Here is a 16,280-nt window from a genome sequence, read left to right as displayed (position 1 = left end):
AAAAGCTCTTTAAGTCCATCCATCATCTCTCTCTCCCTGGTACAGGTCAGTATGTCAGAGAATGAACCAGAAGCCCATGCTGTGGAGGAAGATGATGATTTGGACAGCAAACTGAACTACAAGCCCCCACCCCAGAAATCCCTGCAAGAAATCCAAGAACTGGACAAAGATGATGAGAGTTTGGCCAAGTACAAGAAGTCCCTCCTTGGAGATCTAACCATAGCACAAGGTATACGGAAAGGAGGTATCAGCATGCCCTTATCCCCAACCCTTTCCCTAATCATCTCTTTGATTTTGGGATACGTGGAGGGGCATAATCGAACGGGGTGCCCAAGTTTTCCTGAGGACGTCCTCACAGGACGTCCCAGTGAAGGGGCGGGGAAACCTGTATTATCGAAACAAGATGGGCAGCCATCTTTCATTTCGATAATACAGTAGGGGATGCCCAAATCTTAACATTTAGGTCGACCCTAGAGATGGTCGTCCTTAGAGATGGTCACCCCCGGTTTTCGGCGATAATGGAAACCGAGGATGCCCATCTCAAAAATGACCAAACGCAAGCCCTTTGGTCGTGGGAGGAGCCAGCATTCGTAGTGCATTGGTCCCCCTGACATGCCAGGACACCAACCAGGCACCCTAGGGGGCACTGCAGTGGACTTCAGAAATTGCTCCCAGGTGCATAGCTCCCTTACCTTGTGTGCTGAGCCCCCCAAAACCCACTCCCCACAACTGCACACCACTACCATAGCCCTAAGGGATGAAGGGGGGCACCTACATGTGGGTACAGTGGGTTTCTGGTGGGTTTTGAAGGGCTCACATTTACCACCACAAGTGTAACAGGTAGGGGGGATGGGCCTGGGTCTGCCTGCCTGAAGTGCACTGCACCTACTAAAACTGCTCCAGGGACCTGCATAGTGCTGTGATGGAGCTGGGTATGACATTTGAGGCTGGCATAGAGGCTGGCACAAAATATTTTTAAAGTTTTTTTTTAGTGTGGGAGGGGTTAGTGACCACTGGGGGAGTAAGGGGAGGTCATCTCCGATTCCCTCCAGTGGTCATCTGGTCAGATCGGTCACCTTTTTGAGGCTTGGTCGCAAGAAAAAATGGACCAAGTAAAGTCGGCCAAATGCTCGTCAGGGTCGCCCTTCTTTTTTCCATTATCGGCCGAGAACGCCCATGTGTTAAGCACACCCCAGTTCCGCCTTCGCTATGCTTCCGACACGCCCCAGGAACTTGGTCGTCCTCGCGATGGAAAGCAGTTGGGGACGCCCAAAATCGGCTTTCGATTATGCCAATTTGGGTGACCCTGGGAGAAGGATGCCCATCTCCCGATTTGTGTAGAAAAATGGGCACCCTTCTCTTTTGAAAATAAGCCTTGATATTGACTTTTACAATTGCTCTATTATCATTCTTTCCATCAGATCCAACAGGGCCAAATGTGGTAGTCACCCGGCTGACCCTGGTTTGTGACTCTGCTCCTGGACCAATCACCATGGACCTTACTGGTAAATAGCAACTTCTCTCATTTAGAAACAACAATGCCCTCATTTGATTATATTTTAAGTCAATGTCAATATGACTCTTATTAACCACTAGTTTCCCCTAAATAGGGTTCAGTGTGGTGTACAATGGTGCAGGAAATCCAACTGAAAATTATAATAAAATAAATAAAAAATGACAGCAAGAATAAGCAACAAATTAGAAAAATGTCTTCTAAGAAAACAAAATATTATAAAATAGGCTTAAAAATTATCTGCTACCCACACATATCATAACTATCATATAGGTTTGCTCAATTCTGACAGGAAAAGGAAGAGAATTCCACAAGGACACCCCCTTAACTGAAATAATAGTACTAGCCACTTTAGAAAATGTACATTTCCGAAAAAACGAGGATGAAGTATCAATTAGTTAGGTAGATGAGGTGAAAGACTAAACAAAGAAACGGATACTGTATTTATCAATAATTCCGAGGTGTAACCATTCAGAATTTGAAAAAACAAAGAAGATAACTTAAAGAGGATTCATTTGTGTATTGGGAGCCAATGAAGTTTGGCTATATATAAAGATATATATTACTGAACATAGTAAGACGAAAAATCAATCTGGCTGAAGTAACTTCATTAAATACTGGAAAAATAAGTGAAGATAAAGAGCATTACAATAGTCCAAATGTGGAAGAATTGACATTTGAACCAATAAGGAAAAATGCATTCTAATCAAAATAAGATCTTATTAGACACAATTGTTTCAGTCTAAAAAAATGTTTTGCGCCATAGCTGATTAATTTGAGAACCATATGTCAAAAATTAATCAAGAACCATGCCCTATACTCTGGATTCTGATTCTACAGGCAAAACTGTATCCTCAGACAAGCGGACGAAAAGAGGAGTAGTAACACTTGGATTTTTAAAAACCATAAAACCTTTGTTTTGTTAGAATTAAGCTTCAACTTATTATAAAATGCCAAACCTTGAATCTTATTCATACAGTCCTTCTCTGTATAGCCCCAACTATTTCAGTACTAGGATACCCCTCCCCCTCCTCCACACAGCTCTGCCACTCAATCTTGCCCTTCAGCACCACCCACTATTCCAGTACCGAGACCCCACACAAACAGCTCTGCCAATGCATCTCGGTCAGGGCTGGTCCAAAAGTATCCAACACCCTAGGCAAACCTTTAGATGTGCACCCTTTCCCATGTCCAGCATCTCCTCTTCCCTACACCCCTCCCATATCCAGCTTCTCCTGATCCCTTCCCTGCCCCCACAAATGGTGTCTAGCATCTTCCTTTCCACTGCCTGCCACCCCGCCCCCCATGGTGGCCAGTATCAGATCTTCCCTCCCTCCCAGAGTATCTGGTCTCCCCTTACCCTCCTTCCACCCCCCATGTCCAGCTTCTTCCCCCTTCCATCCCTCTGCCTCTCACCGTTGCTGTAACTGTCAGCACCATGCCCGGTCCTGAAGCAGTCTGTGCAGCTGGTGCAGGGCCTTGAGCACAAGTTTGAGCTCAAGGCCTCCTGACCTCAATCCTAACTTGCACGGTGCTAGTATATATACGCCGTGCCCAATTTAGGCCAGATGAAGTTTAGTCAAATAGTAAACACATAATTTGTCTTTCCTTCCGTATTTTCTACCACAGTGAATATGCATGCCAAGCCAGATATGACATTGTGTGCATATTAAAGACAAGATAACCAGTCAACTAGCCCTATGTATACAGATTCTCTCTCTTAATAGGAATGTCTGAGTCTCAAGTCCTGTTGATAGTAGGGTTACAATGGCATGTGTCCAGATTTCCCCAGACACATGGTAACAGGCTGGCTTTAAAAAAAAAAAAAGCCAGGCCTCCCGACAGTCCCCTGAAAAGGAGGACATGTGTCCGGATTTCCCTGGACATGTCCTCCTTTTCAGGGGACTGTCAGGAGGCCTGACTTTTTTTTTTAAAGCCAGCCTGCTTGTCCTGGTTTCTGGGCTGATGTGCTGACTGGCTGGTGGTTTGGTTGGCGTGCAGGTGGATGTTCTTGCCTTCTCCCTCCCCCCCCCCCCCCCCCCAGCCTACTGTAGTGCACCCTGGTGCTCTAGTGGCCCCTTCAGGGCACCAATTGAAGTCTCAGCAGCCATACACTTTTAAGCTGCATTAGACGCACATTAGCACCTAATGCAGCTTAGTAAAAAGCCTCAAAGTCAGGAGCATAAAGCCTTTAACTATCAGGCCCACAATGTTCCAGAATCTCATAACTGCAACATACACACATGCTTTAGAATCCATATACCTTGCCGCCTATTTTCCTAGGGAAGCTACCTCACCAATAGGCTGATGCTCAAAACGTAATGCCGGCGCTAGACTCAATTAGCGTCAGACTAGTGCCGGTATTAGAGAATGCAGAATGCTCAGAGGGACGTAGCACAGGAGACCAATGTGCACGCCAAATAGTATGCAAATGTCAAATGGATGTTAATGAGGTCATTTCCTATTCCCTCACACAAAAAAAGCCACTCTTACCACTGATAACCTAATGCCAGCTCGAGGCAGGCGTTGGGATGTTTGAAGAGAGGATTTATCACGATTCTTTCTTTAAAGTCTGCCGGTTTTGATTTTTTTGAGAAGTGGAAGGAAGCCCATGCAAGCCTGTTTCCTGCACTTAAATATAAGCCTTCCAAATAAGAAAAAATTGAAAAGCTTATATGTAAATGCGCAGACAACAGTCGCTAAGGTGTGCTTCACTTTCAGGTTTGCCTGGCGCACGTGCACAAGAAATGAGCTTAGTGCAAAACTCTTCTGCGCATGCGCCAAGCACGTTCCTCCCTTGCTTTCCCTTTTACAGCACGCATATAATTTGAATACCAGTTCGTCTGAGCATTGCCGAGCTAGTTTTCTGTGCTGTTCCAGCAGTATGGGTTCTGCGCTGTTGGCTTTACCGCAGCATTTCCATCAGCCTGTGAGACAGTTTTCTTTAGAAAACCAATTGCAAGTGTGAACCTATATAAAGTAGCTGCGTGCATTGCTCCTGCTATAGAATAGTGCAGATAGTTTTGAAAATGCAAATTTACATAGTCTGTTTACTTCCCAGACCTAAACACCTGCACCTAGGAAATGTTTCTTTTTGATCTGTGTGTGATTTTAGTCACACAGTTTTCACCCAATGTAATCTTCTTGGCTAAGTACACATTAGAGAGCTGCACGGCTTCCGTCCCCGCGGGAATCCCGCGGAACCCGCGGGATTCCCGCGGGGACGGAGGCAGTTCCTGCGGGGTTCCCGCGGGGATGGAAGCAGTTCTGCGGGGTTCCCGTGGGGACGGAGGCAGTTCCTGCAGGGGTTCCCGCGGGGATGGAACCAGTTCTGTGGGCTTCCCGTGGAAGTGTAAGCTGCACCTGCACCAGCCTCTCATCTACCGAATACCAATTTATTTGAGTGCTGTCTCTTCCTCCTCTTCTTCCTTGCTTTAACAGCATAAATGTAGAAAGTCTTCCATTAAGGAGGTGGTAGAGTCACAAATGATGACGGAATTCAAAAAGGCATGGGATGAACACAGAGGATCTCTAATTAGAAAATGGAAGTTATATAAAAACTAACCTTAAATGGCTGCATGTGTGTGGATATGTCAAGTGACACTTAGATGGCGACTCTGGCTGTGATGAACTAGAGCTGATACCTGGCAGACTTGTATGGTCTGTGTCTCATACATGGCAATCTGGTGTAGGATGGGCTGGAAAGGGCTTAGACAGCAACTTCAGTGGCTGGAACATAAGGACAGTGCTGGACAGACTTTTACGGTCTGTGTCCCACAAATGAGAACATGAATAGGCTGGAGTGGGCTTCGATGGCAACTCCAGCAGTTGGAACATAAGGATGGGGCCAGATAGACTCCTGTGGTCTTTGTTCCAGAAACACGAAAGAAAGACCATAATCAAGTATATAATATCACACTCGTTGATTTAATGATGAATTGATCATGAGTGTGACTATTGGGCAGAGTGGATGGACCGTTCAGGTCTATTTGCTGTCACTTACTATGTTACTGTTAATCCTCTTTGCTCCCAGGCTGGTGCACAGACCTCAGCTCTGACACAGGCACGAGAATCAGATGTCACCTGACCTACTGGCGCGTGCATGTGGCGGCCTCTCAGCACACACTGCCAGTGAATCAGAGACAAATCTTACATGTGCGCACCAGAGTGTTCCAAGTTCCAAGTTCCATTCCTTCCTTGCCTACAGTGCTGTGGCTCAAATCCAGAAAGGGAGCTGACTGGAACTTTCTTTTATGTACTATTAAATTCTTACGGGGATGGGTGGGGATGGGTTAAATTCTTGCGGGGACGGGTGGGGACGGGTTGGGATGGTTTTAATTTTTGCGGGGATGGGTGGGGACGGGTAAGATTCCAGCGGGGATGGGTGGGGATGGGTAAGATTCCAGCAGGGACGGGCGGGGATGGGTAGGATTTCTGTCCCCGTGCAACTCTCTAGTACACATTGAACAGGCTAGATCAATCTCTATGAAGATGCCTGAAGGTTAAATATTAGTCCAGTGTCAAAGGGCCAGTTTATCTGCAGCTTTGTGACTGGTTTTGTGCACTGTTTCTGTTGTTCTGGTTGGATCTCACCCAAATTCCAGTGATACCAAGCCAAGGTGACAGTGAAGTCTACGGCCAGATTACTAGGAGCGGGTCCTTGCCCTGACTTCTCCAAAATTCTTTAAGAAACTGAGTCTGACTTTGGCAAATGCTGTTGCATTTCGATTCCAGGGGTGCCAGTGCAGTTTGGGTTGTGAGAGACTGAGTCACTTTACATTTTAACCTTATATGGTGCTGCCTCTGGCTAGGAGAAAAGCAGAGCTGGTTCAGAAGAGAGAACATTTCCTGTTTTCTGTTCACCACTTCCTAGCAATCTGAGAGGACTGCCAAACACACAAGCTTCGATTTCTTGCAACCACCTCAGTGGGGAAACCTGTCATGTGCACATCTTCCAAATGAGCTTGAAAAAGGTTTTCTTAAACAGCATGCTCACTGCTTCCCCTTGGCATTGACTGCCTAAGCTTTTTCTGTCCCTCCTTTACTCTCTTTTCCTGACTGGTGCACTCTCTATTTATAGGGTTACTATATTTGCAGAGACACAAAAGAGGACAGAAAAAATAAAAACGGTTGCTACCTTTGCTAAAGAAAGTAGAAAGTGACTTGCAGTACAGCAGTAGACATTCTACATTTCTTTTTTTTATTTTTTTTTTATTTATTTATCATTTAAAGTTTTTACATGCGGAACATGCAATATGTAATACACTGCACAGCTTGTTCAAAAACAAAGGTAATTATAACATTAAACTTACAATACTTTCAATAAGACAAAGAGCAAGCTATACAATTAGTTAGACCACAATTCTGCCTTAAGACATTCTACATTTCAAGAACTTCTGGATTTCAGTTCGACTGAGTTTGAGCCTAAGCATACTTATCATAAGAGCACATATCCCTTTGTCTGGCTTCTGTAGTACGTGTGAAAGTCTTTACATGACAAATGCTTAAAATCGGTGCCCCATGAACAAAATTCCTTTGATAGATTCAACCAGCAGGGGTGCAGAGAGGGGATCAGCAATGCCTTTTTCTGTCTTTAGCATCCCCATGTGTCCAGACTGACTAATAAGATAGAGATGGTTTCTCTCATTATGTGGGTAGGTGTGTTGATCATAGGCACATAAAAGAAAAAGAGGACATTTCCCTAAAAATTAAAAATCCTGTAGGACATATCTGAAGATGTCCAAAAAGAGGACATGTCCTCTTAAAAGAGGACATATCGTAACCCTAGCTATATATCATGTGTGTAACCAGAGCAAATAGTTATGCTTACTGTAGCTAATCAGGACTGTATTTTGACAAAGCATAGACAACTCCTAGGATGTCAGATTTTAAAAGCACCAAATACGTGCTTATTTTAAGACTACGATCTCTGGGGAGAAACCTCCCCACCACTCTCTGCAGGGCCGGCCTTAGGCAGAGGCGGCAGGGGCAGCCTCCTAGGGGCCCTGTGCTTAACTAAGTCAGCTTTGCAACTGGCAGCTGACCTAAAGTTAAAACTTCTTTTCCCTTTCCATATCCATCTCCCTCTCTGTCTCCTTCTCTCCCCTTCCCCTTGGTAATCCTGATTTCAGTACTGATGCTCTATACTCCTCCCACTTCACCACCAGCCAGCTCTTACAGCTCCTCCTTCTAACTCCCCCTGGCCACGCTTCTCAGAGGGTAGCACCATTATATTGCCTTTTCGCCTTCACCGTCTCACACATGTCCTGGGGGGAAGGGGGGCCACCAAACTGATCCGCCCAGGACCCACAATTACTAAGGCCGGCCCCGACTCCCTGTCCTGCCTCTAGGTGTAGCATCTTAAGTCTAGCTCTGCAGCTAATGCAACCAATGATTCATGTGAGAGGGATGGAGTAAACTTCACTTTTAGTGCAGTGGTTCTCAATCTGGAGGCACCCCAGCCAGTCAGGTTTTCATGATATCCACTATGAACATGCAGTGGAGGCAGTGCATGCAAATCTCTCATGAATATTCATTGTGGATATCCTGAAAATCTGACTGGCTGGGGTGCCTCCAGGACCAGGTTTGGGAATCACTGACTTTGTGGTTTGGGGTTTGGCACAACCACATTGCCTACAGTATCTCCAATCCTAGCTATTAGTTCTGAATTCAGAATCATGTCTGAAGTTCATTATCTTTCGGCACGTGATAGGCATGTGAGTGCATCCTGTGTGCCCTTGTGCAGGTTTTCAGAATACTTACAATGGTTCATCCAGGCACAGCACTAAAAGGTGGCCAAGCTTTATATTTTGAGGGACATTGGAAGATGGGGGCTATATTATAAAGACCCATGGAAATGCGTTGGACTACTGGATTTTTTTTTCAGATTAATGCATAATAATATAAATATTAAAATGAGGGACTTTTGCTCCAAATACAGGATGAATTGCCACCCTAGAAATCCACGGGTGATAGGTTACTGTTCTTCCTCTCCTATTTTAAACTCCTTCAGTATAAGTAACTCCTTCCATTTCTGTCTGCTGGTTTCCATCTCCCTTCTGCCCTCGTTGTCTAGTATTCTCTCTCACACCAGCAAAGCTGGTTTCATGCCACATTCACTGAGTCCTACCTGATCCTGTTGCAGATGAGTGGGAAATGAGTAGATGAAGCTAGCTTTGTGGCCAAAATGACAGAGATAGACCTTGTAAAGCAAATAGAAAAAGTAGAAAAGTGTTCACTTGTCAGGCGGCATTTTAGAAAGGGTGCATAAATTGGAATTGACAATCAAAAAGCACTCCCAGCACTTTATGTAGTTGAAATATTTCTAAATATGTCACTGCATAAACATAACCCCCTCCCCCATCCTCCCAATATTCAGCGCTATTTAACCAGCCAGAATGGCTGCTGACCGGTTAAATAGTGCTTAACCGGCTATCCGCTGATGTTCAGCGGAGGATAACCGGCTATCACCCCTGGAATATCGTTTATCATTTATTCATTTACTAGACTGTCGCTTATTACAGAAGTAAATCAGAACGGTTTACAATATAAAATCACATTAAAATAGAGAATGAACAACACACTGAAATCCATTTGTGATAGGAAAGCACTGCAAAAGTACATACAGATTTTGCGGCAATAGCTATAAAACATTAATAAAACATAAAGCTAAAAAAATTGATTACTACTATAGCTATTATGGAGGAGTGGCCTAGTGGTTAGGGTGGTGGACTTTGGTCCTGAGGAGCTGAGTTCCATTCCCACTTCAGGCACAGGTAGCTCCTTGTGACTCTGGCCAAGTCACTTAACCCTCCATTTCCCCAGGTACAAATAAGTACAATATCTAAGCTGCATTGAGCCTGCCATGAGTGGGAAAGCATGGGGTACAAATGTAACTAAAAAAAAAACATACATCTATATATATATGCCCTTTTTTATTATTATTTTATATTCTAAACATTTGTTTCAATTGACTCTCAAAAAAGATACGTTTTTAAAGCTTTACGAAAATGAGTGTAGGAATCCCCAGTTAGCAGCTAGCAGATAGCTAGTTACATCACCTGATATAACCAGCTATCCACCAATGTTTTAAGGCAGTTTAGTGGTCATATTTGGCCACGTCAAAATGTGGGATATCATTGGCCGGTTTAAATATAACTGTCTTAAGTCTGAATATTGACTTAGGGGCCCTTTTACTAAGCCGCGTAAGTGCCTATGTGCTCCCAACATGCGCTAATTTGGAGTTACCTTATGGCCCGTGCGGTAATTTCATTTTTTAAGTTTGTCTGCTACATGAACCGGAAAACCTTTTTTATTTTATGGCACGTGGCGAAAATCAGGTGGTAACTCCGACTTGACACACGGTTAACGCGAGACCTTACCGCTAAGTCAATGGCTGGTGGTAATATCTCAGACCCACAATGGATGCATTTCAATTTTTATTGTGCCGCATGTCCATTTTCGGCCAAAATTTTAAAAAAAGGCATTTTTTTTGCAGGTGCGCTGAAAAATGGATCTGCGTGCACCCTAAACCCGTGCCTACGCTAATGCAGACCTTTTTTCAGCGCACCTTAGTAAAAGGACCCCTTAGCCGGTTATCTTTCAACTGGCCAAAAATAAACCAGATATTCAATGCCGGTCACCGGAAACAGCCTGGCATTGAATATCGGGCTCAAAGCCAACCGCTAGAGTTAACTGGTCTAACTCCCGCGGTCTGAATATCGGCCCCCAACATTTTTTTATGTGGACCCTCAGAAAACTTGGCGTACGTGATACACCATCATCTTTTTCTGTAATCTCAGTTCATTCGTCGTCGCTCCAATCACTTTTTTTATATAGAAAACTTTTTTCATAACCCATTTTACTATCAAAAGCAGTTTCTTAACTGCCCTTTATAGAATAATGCTTAGCGCCAATCTTTTCTGGCAGCCATTTATAGCATTTCCACATACTGTATGAGGGTGACAGAAGCAAAGATGTCTGTGCTGGATCACTTTCCCGATTTACCTAGATGCACAAAGGACTGGGAAAATGGTTTAGGCTAACATGGTTTTTGAAAATCTAGCATTTACTTCCTTTGCAAAAGAAAAACAAACATAGATAGGACATTATTAAGATTTAATGCACCTGCTTGAAGGAGGGACACAAATTATTTACATGTAACTCACTAGATATGTGTATTTCGGTAAAACAATTGAGATAGCTGACGTTGAAGTAAAATACAGCTATCAAGCTGATTAGTAGGGCTGGACAATTCAATAGTGTTACTAACATAGATCGTGCTTTTCATTGGTTGACAGTGAATAATCTGATTAACTTTAAGGCTCTTTGTTTCAATTTTTTAATCATTATTTGGTTTAAATCCTGAGGGTCTAACTGAGTTATTGATTTTTCCCTTCGATGGGTAGGATCTTAGGTTTTCTTAGGACTTGGAGCCTAGGTTTTGGCTCTTTGTGAAATGTTTGGCTTAAATCTCTCTTAGAAGACTCTTTTCCTTTTTCAGGAGTCAGATTATGGAATAAGTTTCCTCATAATATAAGGCAAGCACCTTCCTATCTCCATTTTAGGAAAATGTTAATAACTTACCTGTTTGAACAGTGATTTGAATTGTTTTAATAATTGTTTTTATATTTGTTTTTTCCTTCATTATTTTTGTAGTACTACACTTTGAATTCAATTGGATTTTAGCAGTATAGAAGATCTTGATAGAATAGAATAGAATAGAATAGAATAGAACATGTATTTTAATCTCCCTTAAAAACATGCCTGTCCCAGTCATTACACAGTTTCACTGATCTGGGAGCAAAGGCAGAGAGCCGGTCCACCAGCAGCATGTTCACGTATGAAATGAAGGAAACCTCTAGAATGAGAGGGCATAGGATGAAGTTAAATGGAAATTGGCTTGTAGGAATCTAAGAAAATACTCTTTCACGGAAAGAGTGGTGGGAGCTTGGAATGGTCTCCTGGTGGAGGTCATGGAGACGAGGACTGTGTCAGAATTTGAGAAAGCGTGAGACAGGCACATAGGATCCCTTAGGAAAGGAAGAGCTAGTGGTTACTGAGGATGGGCCGACTGGATGGGCTGTCATGTTTCTGTGTTTCTATGATTTAGAATTTTATTTTTTTGTTCTGTAAAGGCAGGCTTTACAACTTTTAAATAAATAAATCAATCAATCTTTTCTGCTAGGGGACCTGGAAGCCCTGAAGAAGGAGACTTTTGTGCTGAAGGAAGCTGTCACTTACAGGGTCAAAATACACTTCAGGGTAAGTTTTCTCTCTCTCTGTCTCTCTCTCTCTCTCTCTCTCTCTCTCTCTCTCTCTCTGTCTCTCCCTCTCTTCTACTGAGCATTTGGCAAGAATTAAAGTAACAACAATTAAAGTAACAACAATTCCTCCCCCCCCCCCCCCCCCCCTCTGTTTATTAAGCCACGCTAGTGGCTGTCGTGCAGCAATGCGGGGCTGTGTCAGCATTAACGCATGGCAGCCACTAGTGCAGCTAAGTAAACATGGGGGGGGGGGGGTTAACATTTCATTGAGAAAAACAAATTTCAATGATGTGGGACGTCCAGAAAAATCCTATGAAAGGAGGAGGTGAAAGCTTATGAGATTAGAGGGAAGGTGAAGAAATCCATCAAGATAAAGGCCACTAATTTAGAAGCCTTATTCACAGTGTATACATGCAAATTATAGTATTTACACACATAAATATCATAAATAGGGCTTAATTTTCATGTGGAGGCCCTTAATTGCCCAGATTCTGTACATGACAACTAAAGCTCCCCACGCAAATCAGCACGTGTAGCTGATTTGCACGCAGCACTTAATTGGTTAACAAGCCAATCCGTACCGATAGTTGGATATTTACAAGCAATTATCAGCACTAATTGTGACTAACTCGCTAAGCGTATTCTATAAAGTGAGGCGCATAAATTGGACCGTGCGGATCTCAAAAGGGGGCATTGCTATGGTCAGGTCGTGGGCATTCTGAAAATTTACACGCACTGTTACAGAATATGCCCGATCTGCGCCTAAATAAGACATGGGCATTTACACAAGGTTTTAGTTGGCATAAATGCATGCACCTAAACTTTATTTGCAGGATGGCCGCTACATGTTTTCCATAAACCACACCTAAAGTTAGACAAGGTTTATAGAATAGCACTAAGCGCATTTTTTTTCAGCCCAATTTTTTAGTCGCTATACATAGAATCTAGCCCTATACGTAGAAATTGCAAGGGGGTATGGTTAGGTTCTGGCCTGGATGGGTCAAAAATCTATGGAGTTGATATTCAGCCAGTGTTTTGCTGACCACCACCGGCGTTTTCCCTGGAAATTCAATACCAGGCCATATCCAGGCTTCAGCATTGAACTTCTAGGTTTTCAGAGCCAGCTACATCCTAGCCAGTTAAGTTACGATATTCAACACTTAGGGGTCCTTTTACTAAGGTTCGCTGAAAAATGACTTGCGGCAGTGTAGGCAAGGGTTTAGGGCATACGCCGATCCATTTTTCAGCGAGCCTATAAAAAAGGCCTTTTTTAAATTTTTGCCAAAAATGGACATGTGGCAAAATCAAAATTGCCGCGCATCCATTTTGGGTCTGAGACCTTACCGCCAGCCATTCACCTAGCGGTAAAGTCTCATGCAGTAACCGGGCAGTAATGACCTACGCGCGTCAAATGCCACTTGGCGCACGTCCGATACGCGCATTTAAAAAATAAAAATGATTTTTCAGCCACCCATATCGGATGCGCACCAAAAATGAAATTACTGCAAGAGCCACGCAGTAACCGGGCGGTAACTCCATTCGGGCATGCGTAGATGCTTGCGCGGTTTAGTAAAAGGGCCCCTTAAACGGCTATGGGGCACCGTACAGGTAGGACTGATCTTTATGCAGTCCTGTTTCTAGGATGACTTTGGCCAGTTAAGAGCTGAATATTGGCCCTTAACTGAACAAGTGCTGACTCTGCCCCCAAAATAGTCGGTTTCACTGTAAGCGCTAACCAGTCATTTTACCTTTCCCTTTTCCATTATCGGCCAAGGACGCCCATCTCTTAACCACGCCCCCGTCCTGCCTTCGGTACACTGCCGACACGCCCCCGTGAACTTTGGTCATCCCCGCGACGGAAAGCAGTTGAGGACGCAAAAAATTTGCTTTCGATTATGCCGATTTGGGCGACCTCGAGAGAAGGATGCCCATCTCCCGATTTGTGTCGGAAGATGGGTGTCCTTCCCTTTTGAAAACAAGCTAGACAGTATACACAGAAAGCATGCAAAGAACAAAAGCACAACTGGACCTTCAAGACTGAGACAACAGGAGTCCTTTATTGAAATCAGACCCGACATGGGCCATGTTTCGGCGCCAATAATGCCTGCCTCAGGAGTCTAGGTCTAGTATCAAAATACACAATTCCTCACTGGAGAAATATATATATAAAAGAGACTTCTGTAAAATGCCACCGGTCTGTAAAGACAGCCAAAGTATCTAGCAGAACTCCTGTAAAACGCCAACGGACAACCGCTGTCCATTAGCATTTTACAGGAGTTCTGCTACATACCTGAAACTCAGAGGGAGGGGGGACCCTGGAATTCGGAGGGAGGGAGGGGGGATGACCCTGGAACTCGGAGGGAGGGAGGGGGGACGACGACCCTGGAACACGGAGGGAGGGGGACCTCTGGCACACACTCTCAATCTCACACGCACACACTCTCTCTCACAGACACACTCGCACCCAGTCTCACTCTCTCTCTGTCACACACACACACTTACACATTCACTCTCTCTCTCTAACACAGTCACTCTCACACACACTCTCTCAAACATACACACTCCGAGGAAAACCTTGCTAGCGCCTGTTTCATTTCTTTCAGAAACGGGCCCTTTTTACTAGTGTGTGTATATATTGCAAATCCACACCTGCTGTGCCCCAATTATGCCCACTGGACAGCTTGAATAAAATATGCCCATCTATGGTTGCATTCTATTATAAAAGCCTTTTTTCTGTATGTAAAACAGTCTTTTAATAATAAAATTGCCTCCATCATCCAGTAACCATAATTGCAGGTCAAAGAGGGAACTGACATTAGTCAGTGGGGGGTTTAGGAGAATTTGTGGGTTCAAGAATTGCGAATTTGCCTCCTTCCATTTCTGCTGAAAAGTGAATTCACATCTTAACAGTAACTGCCTGCTCTTCTCTTATTATAGGTCAATAAGGAGATTGTTTCTGGGCTAAAGTATATTCAACACACATACCGGACTGCACTGAAAGGTGAGTATAAAGCAATCACAAAGAACTTGAGTAAAACCTACTGACTCAACTTTTGGCGTTCCCATTGCATCCTCCATAAGAATTGTTGCCTTACAGGGACAGATCGAAGGTCCATCAAGCTCAGTATCCCATTTCCATTAGTGGCCAATCCAGGTCAAAAGTACCTGGCAAGATCCCAAAACAGTACAATACATTTTATGCTGCTTATCCTAGAAATAAGCAGTGGATTTTCCCCAAGTCCATCTTAATAATGCCTTATGGACTTTTCTTTTAGGAAGTTATCCAAACCTTTTTTAAACCCTGCTGAGCTTTAAAATGCTTTAAAAGTATGTCCATGTAATTTCATTGAGTGCCCCCTGGTCTTTGTACTTTTTGAAAGAGTGAAAAATCAATTCACTTTTACCCGTTCTACACCGCTCAGAATTTTATAGACCTCAATCATATCCAGCCATCCCTTTTCCAAGCTGAAGAGCCCAAACCTCTCTAGCCTCTCCCCACAAGGAAGGAGCTCCATCTTTCCCCATCACCATGGTCACCCCCCTTTGAACCCTCTCCAGTTCTGCTACATCCTCGCCTGTGAGATGCTTTGCTTGAAAGGTAATAAATAACCCATAACATTCATTGAAAACAACTTTGAACATATTTGGGGGAATATTAAACACATAAAGATGAGCAAGTTTTAATAATCTGCATTAGATGCAATGTGCCATAAATCCTTTGAAGGATCTAAGGGCATGTTTACCAGACAACGATAAGTTTTTCCCTTAAGGCAGGGTAACAGCTATAATAAACTCACCATAAGTTCAGTGGCTCTGTGGTAACATTTACATAGAAACAGAGAAACATGACAGCAGATAAAGGCCAAATGGCCCATCCAGTCTGCCCATCCTCTGTAACCACTAACTATTTCTTTTCCTAAGGGATCCCACATGTCTGTCCCACGCATTCTTAAATTCTGACACAGTCCTCATCTCCACGACCTCAACCGGGAGGCCATTCCACGCTTCCACCACCCTTTCCTTGTATGAATACCTTCCTCCTATTAGCCTCCTATGCCTATTTCCTCTTAGCTTCATCGTACACCTCCTCATTCCAGAGTTTTCCTTCACTTGAAAAAGGCTCACTTCTTGTACATTAATGCCCCTGAGATATTTAAACATCTCTACCATATCTCCTGTGTTCTTCCTCTCTTCCAGCGTATACATGTTGAAGTTCATAAGCCTGTCCCTATATGTTTTATGTACAAGACCACTTACCAATTTCGTGGCCGCCCTCTGGATCGACTCCATCCTGTTTATATCCTTCTGTAGGTGCGGTCTCCAGAATTATACAAAGGCAGTATCACCTCTTTATTCCTGATGGCCATTCCTCTCCCTTTGCATCCGTGCATCCTTCTGGCTTTAACTGTTGCCTTTCCAACCTGTTTGGCCACCTTTTTTAAAATTTATTTATTTATTTATGCATTTTAAATACAATACTCAAGGTTAATCTTTGTACAGAA

The 16,280-nt window shown here is 43.7% G+C and overlaps 1 protein-coding gene across 1 annotated transcript in view; it reads left to right on the top strand.

The window, feature by feature from the left end:
- ARHGDIB (Rho GDP dissociation inhibitor beta) overlaps nt 1–16,280 on the top strand; it is an 82,474-nt gene that overhangs the window by 51,964 nt on the left and 14,230 nt on the right. Inside the window, exons 2-5 of the mRNA XM_030203124.1 lie at nt 46–229; nt 1,422–1,505; nt 11,700–11,776; nt 14,716–14,779. Of these exons, the coding sequence (XP_030058984.1) occupies nt 52–229; nt 1,422–1,505; nt 11,700–11,776; nt 14,716–14,779 (403 nt within the window). The 5' untranslated portion in view covers nt 46–51. The remainder of the gene's footprint in view (nt 1–45; nt 230–1,421; nt 1,506–11,699; nt 11,777–14,715; nt 14,780–16,280) is intronic.

The sequence above is a fragment of the Microcaecilia unicolor genome, chromosome 1 (genome assembly GCF_901765095.1).
Source record: "Microcaecilia unicolor chromosome 1, aMicUni1.1, whole genome shotgun sequence".
Classification (NCBI taxonomy): Eukaryota; Metazoa; Chordata; class Amphibia; order Gymnophiona; family Siphonopidae; genus Microcaecilia; species Microcaecilia unicolor.
The sequence above is the reverse complement of the archived record's forward strand: the minus strand, read 5'-3'. Positions and strand labels throughout refer to the sequence as shown.